This window comes from Nilaparvata lugens, unplaced genomic scaffold (genome assembly GCF_014356525.2).
Source record: "Nilaparvata lugens isolate BPH unplaced genomic scaffold, ASM1435652v1 scaffold8284, whole genome shotgun sequence".
In the NCBI taxonomy this organism is placed as follows: domain Eukaryota; kingdom Metazoa; phylum Arthropoda; class Insecta; order Hemiptera; family Delphacidae; genus Nilaparvata; species Nilaparvata lugens.
The window spans coordinates 1-9,830 of NW_024094031.1; the positions used below are offsets into that span (position 1 = coordinate 1).

General features: G+C 37.8%; 1 protein-coding gene across 1 annotated transcript; it reads left to right on the plus strand.

Moving 5' to 3' along the window:
• Positions 1 to 7,177: 7,177 nt before the first annotated feature.
• On the plus strand, positions 7,178 to 7,783 carry LOC120349106. Its single transcript, XM_039419065.1, has one exon. The coding sequence runs from the start codon at positions 7,178 to 7,180 to the stop codon at positions 7,781 to 7,783; it is 606 nt and encodes a 201-aa protein (XP_039274999.1).
• Positions 7,784 to 9,830: the final 2,047 nt, after the last annotated feature.

Sequence of the window (9,830 nt, forward strand, 5' to 3'; positions counted from 1 at the left end):
TTTTCTTTTTGCCCCTCCGAAACTCTGAAGGGTCAAAAGCCTCACCTCTTCCCCAAGAAGTTTTGCCTGAATGGCCACCCTTCTTTGAGCAGTGGTGAGTCCCGTCCTTTCCACCCACAAACCTACGTGAGTTCCACTCCTGGCCATTTTGTAGGTCCTTCCGCTGAGAGAGGGGACGCCAAACTGCCTCTAGGGCGCCGGCGCCCGGCCAACCTCGACTCAGCCTCTTGACCCACATTTATGCCTGGAGTTTCACCCAAGTAGAGAAGATTAGGGAGAAAAGACTGACTTTTTTGCTCGAGATCCCCCTCCCCCCTCTCCCCCCTCGTCCATCCCTTCTCCCCTTCCCCCCGCCTGTAGGGCGGGGGGTGTTCTTAAAAATAGATTTCCCCTTCCCCCTGTCCAGTGGAGGTGAGGGGGATAGAGAGAGAGGGAGATATATCTTTCTCTCTCTTTCTAAAAATAGATTTCCCCTTCCCCCTGTCCAGTGGAGGTGAGGGGGATAGAGAGAGAGGGAGATATATCTTTCTCTCTCTTTCTAAAAATAGATTTCCCCTTCCCCCTGTCCAGTGGAGGTGAGGGGGGTAAGATATCTCTCTCTCTCTCTCCAGGTGAGGGAAAAAAAAATTCCCTTTTAGGAGGAAAAATTCCCTCTCTCTACTGTCAAATTGAAGTGAATCCATATTTCTACATCTAATGCTATGCTGACAGATTGAGGTGAATCCTAAAGATGTGGGGGAAAAAATCTCTTTGAGAGGGAAAAATTCCTTTGGTGTCAAATTAAAGTGAATTCATATTTCTACATCTAATGCTATAGTGACAAATTGAAGTGAATCCATTTCGCTCTACTACGATGACGATAGAGATAGGGATCTCCTTCTTTTACTAGTGCCATCTCTTTCCCACACCCTTTCCGAAAGGAGATAAGAATCAATTGAGAAATTCTCTCCCAGTATAGATGAGAGGGAAAAATTCCTTTGGTGTCAAATTAAAGTGAATTCATATTTCTACATCTAATGCTATAGTGACAAATTGAAGTGAATCCATATTACTCTAATCCAAAGTGAGGTCAATGACTCTCTCTATATCTAATTGAATTGAGATATTCTCTCTCATCTAATGCTATAAATCTCTACGTTCTTTTACATTTTCTATCTGCAATATCGTACAAGCATTTCCAAAGTTCATCGGAATTTTTAACAACAGATAATGACGAATCATTTGTACAATCATAATGTAGATGACCGCTGTCTAGAATATTGAGCAGTTCGAAAATCTCAGATAGAATCGAAAAGTGTACATTTTCTGTTTTTGTTAACGGTAAATCAACATCTTGACATCCTGTTGAAAATTTAATATTCTTCGCAATTGAATCAAATTCATTAAATGAAATTGACATCAAGAGACGAGATAATTTTTTGAATTTTGAAAAACCATAACACTGCATCTTGCAGATGTTTGACGTGACTCGAATGAGGGGGAAAGAATTCTAAATTGATGAGATGCACGTGTTATAGACGCGCGTGCACTAAAGATTACCCCACACGTGCTGTCTGCTCTAGCTCTAAATTGATGAGATGCACGTGTTATAGGCGCACGTGCACTAAAGATTACCCCACACGTGGTGTCTGCTCTAGCTCTAAGCAGCAACTAAACTAAAAAACGTGAATGGGATATCGGAATGAAAAATCGTTTGAAGGCAGAAAACGTTTATTTACACATTTCACTACAACAATACATAACTTCATCTTCAATTCTAATTAGCTTATCTATACATAAATTATGAGGACGATAATAACATAGATAGTCTCTATATCATTTAAATTCACCGTGCTTAGAAAAATGTCTTTCAATTGCTTCGCCAAACTATAATTTTCAGGAGTTGATTTCCTAATTGCACTTTCACACTCATCGTACCAATCAATACAGTTTTTTAACCTCACTTCCAATTCGTTGTCGGGAGCCAACCACTTTCTCGGATCCATGATGTTGAGCGAATGAAGAAAACTAAGTGTAGGCAGGAACTATTATAGAGTAATTAAGCGGTCTTTCTTCATCAATTGACGATAGACAACATGTACGCGCTTTATGCAGCCTCAATGCATGCTGGCAATAAACACACTGTAGATCCTTTCCGTTGTAGAAGAATCCATAACGAGCAAAGTTTCTTTTCTGTGAATTTGTGTACATTGGAGCCATTTTCATACTTTGCATTCGATTGTTTTCGCACAAGAAATTATTTGTTTGATACATATTTTTAAACAACAAAGAATTATAATGTTGAGCAGAGAATAACGCACAGCGAGAATGTGGATTATTTTTATGAATGTTGCATGCAGCATAACACCATGAACTAGTGAAAAAGCTGAAATCAGGTTTTGGAAAATCCTCTGGTATGCATTGTACGTTGCTATGCAATCTTCTTAAAAACTTTGCTTTCTCAGTTCCTTTTGTGAAAATTTTCTCATAAGCTGCAAGGTAATCACGTATTAATGACTCATTGTATTCTAAATCTCCATCTTCCCATTTTATTTTATGATAGTGACGTTCTAACCATGTTGCATCGTTATACAATTTTGCACTCAATTCTGTCTTTGCAAATGGCGATTTGAAATGGAACACAATATAATTATTAAACTGATCAATTATGGCAAGTTCTTTCACAATAATTTGATTACAATCTTGTTTAAACCAGTGAAGATCAACCGTAGCAATTTTAGCAGTCGCTTGACCTTCTTTCTCTTCATGGGCTTTGTCTCTCCCCTCAGCGGCGGCGGCGGCGGGGGCGGCGGCGGCGGATTCCTCAAATCCTCCTTTGTCCTCCTCCACCTGCAGCGGGTTCGGTAATCCTGCGTCTCTCCCCTCCTCCTCCACCTCCAGCGGCTTCGGCGTACTACACCTTGCTTCATAATAGAAACTATCAAGATCGCACTGAATACCAATAGAGCGAGTTTGTGGCTTATCCAAAATATCAGAACACAAAGAATAGGACATGTTGGCTGTTCAAAGGTGAAACTGATAATGGCTTACATTTGTCGCAGTACACACCTTATATAACCTGCAGTGATGCACTCTATCAACAAATTACTGAACTTCTTTCACCATACTCGTGAGAGGTGTGTATTCCATCACACGATCGCTAATTAAAACGCAATACGCGGAAGTATTTGCAGGTACTGCACTTTTAAATTCCATTTCAATACGAACATCTGTCGATGATTTTAAATGACTTGGTTGGTGTGAACAATCTACAACAATCAGTGGTGTTGATTCACAAAATGTTTTAAAATCGATTTCTGTTCCGAGTTCGCTATTGATTGAATGATTATAATACGAGGGCGCGAAATCCAAGAACATGCGGTATAAAACCTCCTTCTTACCTAGCAGATTTTCATATGGATAATACTCACTGTTCAAATATACTTTAACATTGTAAATACCGCAGCTATCGAAATTAGATATTGATTTATTTATTTTATTCTTACGATCAGTTTGAAATGCAATTATAACGTATTTTGGACTATCAAAACTCGATGTGGTACGAACTGCCCAAGAATGGTTAAGTGAATTTTGCAAATTTGGTAATTCACAAATTTCCCAATATCGGAAACCTACTCCACCCCAGTGGAGTGTCAGCATCGAGCAGTCTCAAAAATTTCAGTCTTACATGATCTTCTAAAGTTATGTAGGGCATGCGCCATTGCAGTTTTGTAATTTTCACACTAACGTTTGTTCCGCTTGGAGACTCAACACAATTTAGATCTGTTGGTGACCTCAATAAGACGAGTTCCTGTTTCAAATTTAAAATTATTCTTTGAAAATCTTCAAAAAATGGGAGGATTAATTTCAGCGGAACACAGAAAGTGAATGTATTATCCGTTAGCTCATATCCTGCTCTGTCAAAACCAGCCAAGTGATATGTGTTTTTATTGAGAGTATTTTTCACCAATATAGCTTTAATTGTGGATGTTAATCCAATCAATCTTGATTTAGAAATTTGCTGACCTGCTAATTCATATCGTATTTCGTCAAAAAGGTTACCGATTACGTTACTGCTTAATTTATAGCCTGCTGCAACTGGTGTATCGGCTGGGTCTTTTCCCGGTTTTGTACAGTTAACTGTTCCCTCAATCAATATGAATGATTTACAAGGTAAAGAATAGACATCTAAAGAATTTATGCCAATACGTGCCTCATCAGAGTTTTTTATTTCCTGTCCGAATAAACTGTATGAGTGTGAAATTGGAATTTAGTAATATCATTATAAAACTGAAGGTCTGTCTCCACATCCAGTATTTCACTAATTGCCGCCGCTCCCCCGCCTAACATGTTGCCAATCGACTATAAAACCCAACTTTTCTAATATTCTCGCGCTTTTAGCCGACAAAGCACGTTTGTTTTTAGGTGTTGTCGCTATCGCGTTCCTTTCTCTTATGACTTGATTGGTCTTATTCGAACGTGGGTTGAAAATAAGATAACCCATTACTTTTCACGTATGTGCAACCTAATTGTAATTGTATCTCCGCGGAAATCAATAAACGATCCGTTCTGGTCCGTTACCTTTACATTAATAGTTTGAATTCGATGCGTATTCAAAGGTACATAAATAATCGGTGATGGTACTTCGTTTATTAAATAACCGCTAGGAACCTTTGGTAAAAATTCGTAGATTACATGTTTTTGTTTTCCCTCGGAGTAACTGCCGCAAGCTAAATTACACTCAACAAGAATACTGTCAACGCTTGTTATGTTAACCAAATGTTTGGAATAATGCCATTTATTTGGCTGCAAAACAACATTATCAAAACCAAGTATCTTAGCAATCGAATCAGAACGTGTTAAATCAATGGCTTTATCAGAATGAATTTCAATCTTCATAGTATTTACGTTTGCACGTATAATAAGTTTATTCTTCTTGTCATCAATATTCAATTTATTCTTTAAAGATTTTATAATATCCTCAACTTCATATGCACCAGTATCCAACTCGATTAATCTATCACCATATTTCGAGGGTTAAAAGTCATAGTAGCGTATCTACAAAAACCCAACTTTTCAGGAGAGCAAAAAACAACTATGAGTTCACACTCCCTCACTATTTCTGAGGTCTGTATTAATTTCAACAACCTAGAATTCACATATCAATGTTGTATGAATCTTGTGCTTCTACCAGTGCATTCATTTCGATGAATTATTGAAAATTCAATTAAATAAAATTGAAAATGAAATACCTTGTTCTAGTTACGCTATTGTGACCGTAATCAATTTCCAAAAATGTATCATTTTCTGGAGATAAGCTATTCTGAGAGTGATCAGTTATGAATAGTAACAATTTATTAAATTGTTCCATGCGTTTTATAGATGTTTATTGACATTCAATAACAAAATATGAGAGATATATGATAAAATATGAAAAGTATAGAAAATCACAGGTGCCTAATAAGTAGGTATGGCATTATTGAAGGACTGGAAAATTAAGTACTGAAATGAAATTATAATGCTCTGAGAATGATTGAGAATAACAAAATATGAAACAATAACATTAAAACTAAATTCGAAAATTCCAGCCTCTTCATATAACAACACTTGAATCAAACTCGAAAATGTTACTATCTTCAATGACTACAGCCTATAGATATTTATCACCAAAACTCATCATTTCTCGATGTCATTTTCTTTAAAGGACTGGAAAAGTGAATACTGAAATACAATAAAAATACTCTGAGAATGACTGAAAATCACATAATATTATGAAACAATTACACTAAAATTACATTGGAATCTCTCCCAATGACTCTCTTCAAATTATCCACTCTCTTCAATGAATACAATAGGCTATTTATCACCAAAGCTCATCATTTTATGCAGGTGGAAATACAGGCGGTCCATAACAATGCTCTCATAGACCATGGCAATTACAGACAGTATTGTAATAGGTCTATAGTTTCTTACATCACCTCGATCTCCAGATTTGTATATAGGTACCAAGAAACTGTTTTTGAAATCTCTGGGGAAGACACCAAGCTCCAGCAAGGCAGAGCCAGTATGGTCAGGTGAATGGCCAGAAAAGAAAAACCTAATTACAGGAAGGGATATTTCATCAGGCACAGTTCCTCTGCCAACATTCAGAGCTTCCAATCTGCGTTGAATATTGATTGGAGTAATGCAGCAGGATGGAACTAACTGGTTTCAACGAAAATCAAATGTCGGGACATTAACCGTGTCCTGCACAAAAATAGATGAAAAATAATCAGCGAAGAGTTCACACTACTTATCAACAGAATTGCAGCACTTTTTGTGTCAAGTCTCATAAAAGTAGGTCTGGCTGAGCCTTTTCTCAAACCATCCACATGAGTCCAGAAAGATTTAGAATTTGTCTGAACAAATTCCTCTAATCCAAGTAAATAGTTATTGTAACTCCTTCTTGTCAAAACACGACATTGATCCCTCAAATTGCAAAAAACTTCATAGAGCTGAATACTACCAATTGCCTTATAATTTCTATGAGCAGTTTCCTTGGCTACAGTCAATCTTCTTAATTCAATGGAACCACTTAGGGAAACTAGAGACATGAACCCTTCTCATGAGTGTGAACCTCTCGATGGTAAAGCTCATATACCTACAGAAATTACTGAAATGTTCCTCAGCTCTAATGTTATCATCAAAATTTGCAGCTGGGTAATTCATATTCTGAAACTCCAAAAATATGGAAGCTAAATCAGATATTTGTTTTACATAGCAGGGTTGTGTCCACCTCCTGTTCCAGGAATATGTGATGAGTGCCTTTGAGGATGCCTGCCAGGTCGATTGTCTGTATTTAGACCTCTCAAAGGCATTCGACAGAGTTAACTACTCTCTCCTGGTTGCCAAACTGGAGGGTTATGAGGTGCATGTGTCATGCTCAAGTGGTTGAACAGCCATCTGAGGGACAGAACTCTGATTGTCAGATATGAGGGTCATATGTCATCTCCTTTCCTGGCTCCCTCTGGATTCCCTTAGGGATCCCATTTGGGCCCCCTCCTCTTCAACTTGTTTATGAACGACATTAAAAGCTTCATATCATCCATGTTTCTAATATATGCTGATGATGTCAAGTTATTCGACAGGGTATTGCAAGACTTAGGACATGAATCTCTGCAGCATTCTCTCAACAACCTTGATTTGTGGTGCCTTGATAATGGCTCTGAATGTGACCAAGTGTGTTGTAATGTCTTTCAAGCGTGGAACAAGTATACTTGATTCTCAATACTCCTTGAGAGGCATTCCTTTGAAAAGAGTATGCAGTTTCAAGGACCTTGGAGTGACTATGACTCAGTCTCTTAGCCCACTGGATCACATAAGTGTGATCACTGGAGAGGCTAGATCTCTCCTTGGCTTTATATTTAGGTCCACCAGGGATTTCAGTTCTCCCGAGAGTCTCTTGGTTTTGTTTAGGGCTCTTGTTCTTCCAGTGTTGGAATATGGCTCTATTATCTGGGCACCATACCATCTGTACCAGATTAACCTGCTGCAAAGTGTGCAGAGACGTTTCGTGAGGATGCTGAGCTGCAGGATGGGTTTCAAGTACTTTGAAGTTCCTGTGGAGGAGATTAAGGGACATTTCCATCTCCTCCCTTTGGTTCTGAGGTGGGAACACAACGACCTGGTCCTTCTTTTCAAGACTGTCAATGGATATTTGGACTGCCCTGAACTTCTGGCTAGTATTAACATCTGTGTTCCAAGAGGAATGTGCTCAAGGTTCCATTTCTCACAGATGCTCTCACACAACAGCCTATGCCTATAATAGTGGGCTTTCTAGAATACTTCGCTCTGGTTGTGAGGCTGCTGCAGCTGACGTTGATTTCTTTGGGGTGTCCTTGGGCTTTCTCAGGAGAACTATGAAGAGATCCCTGCATGTGTGATTTTGGTGTTCCCTTCCTTGTTTATGCCCCTTGTGGTAAACTTCCATGGGCCTTTTCACTTATATATAATATTGTATGTTAACTATGATTCATTCTGTATTCTAATTTTTGTCTTTCAAACTATCCACATAGATGTTTTTTATTGTTGTATATTATCATTTATCTGTATATTCTATGCTTGTATCTCTTCTTCTATGTTATTTTTATGTGAAATTGGTGTTGTACCGTTGGAAGTTGAATAAATAAATAAATAAACTTTCTTCCAACTCACAATCATCAGCTTCCTTCAAGCATTTCTTTGCCAACTCACACGAAAAAACTCCTCTGTTTTTCGTGATCATTGATCAGAATAAAACACAAACAGGAAAAAATACAGAAGCTAGTCTGATTATCTTGTTAAATCAAGACTTATGGGCTATGAAAGTTATGTTAGCATTGATTTTGTGAGCTTTTTCGCGCTCAAAGTTACTGTCACACTAGCGTAAGTTGACACATAAGCTATTATGTAGGTCACTAACTGAAGCGTAACTGAAGATAAGTTTTTGTGTCATTCAGTTTTGTTCAAGTCAAAGAAGCGTAACAGAACATATGCTTTTGTGTCATTTATTTCATCACTCGATTGTAGATACGATATTCACTTATCTTGCCAATGGCTAATGCAATGAGATAAGCGTGTGTGTCACTAAATAGACCACAAAAAGTTATTTAGATAGGTCAGATAAGCTAAAAAACGGAATTTTGTAGATACGCTACTATGACTCTAAACCCTCGATTTGAAGCTGGAATTTGTTCCTTTGTTAATGTTTGCAATACTATTGTAACTGGAAAAATTAATCAATCCAATTTCCCATTCACGATTTTTATCCAATTCTATAACTTCTCGTAAATGTTCATAGAGATCACTTGTGTTAGATCGTAATGTAATAACCACCATCTTGTGTGTTCACCACAATCACTTAATTACAACTGATTTGCAAGAAACAATAATGTAAGATGACCACAAAAATCGCTATTTAATGGTTGCATATGCTCTACATTATAAAATATATTTACTCCATTTTCTTTTTTCCAATATTTGTCCAATTCGTATGGAGGTTGTAAATTTACAATTGGATCAAAATACCAAACATTAGAACCAATTTTCTTATATGCTACCCAGTGTGTGCCATCCTCGCTTTCCCTTGCTAAATTCACAATGGCATTCTCGTTTTTTAGAATTTTTTTGGGTAATGCATCTAGCATATATATGCCTCTTAACCGAATCTGTAATAATTTCGACCAATCAATCAAATCATAATTACTCAATTCTCCTTCAATATTCATGTCTTCTTCTTCTTCTTCTTCTTCCTACTCTTCTTCGTTGTTCTACGTTTCTTAACTTGAGGGAATAAACTCACTCCATATGATGCTGGTGGGGGTGGGGGTAGAAGTCTACCACCACTTTTAGGAAAAGGCTTCAAAAAATATCCTTTTCCTGCAATATGCTTTTTCAACTGAGCTATAGCTTTGCGTCTAATATCGTTACTATAACTTCTCCTCTCCCCCTTCTTCTTCTTCTTCTTTCTCAACTCCCACCAAATGCCGCTTTAGCTTTCATAACGTTTGTAACAAGATAGCTAAGTGCTTTCTCGGCAAGGGGTGTTTGAGGATTTTTGAAAATGTCCCATGCAGCGTTCGCTAGAGCCCTGTCAGCTACCGCTCGAGTTTTATTATCACTATTTTGAGTATAGGCTATATCGTGGGCCTTGCAAGCTTTATCTAACGAATTTATGCCTTGATCACCTCTCTTAACCTTCCATTAACCTTGGTGCCCGGCCACACCACTCGTATCCGGGATATGATATTCTTCTCCAAGGTTATCAATTACCTTATTTAGAATAGTTGATGTTACATTACCTGCCAAACCTTTAAAAACTCTTGCCGCTGAAC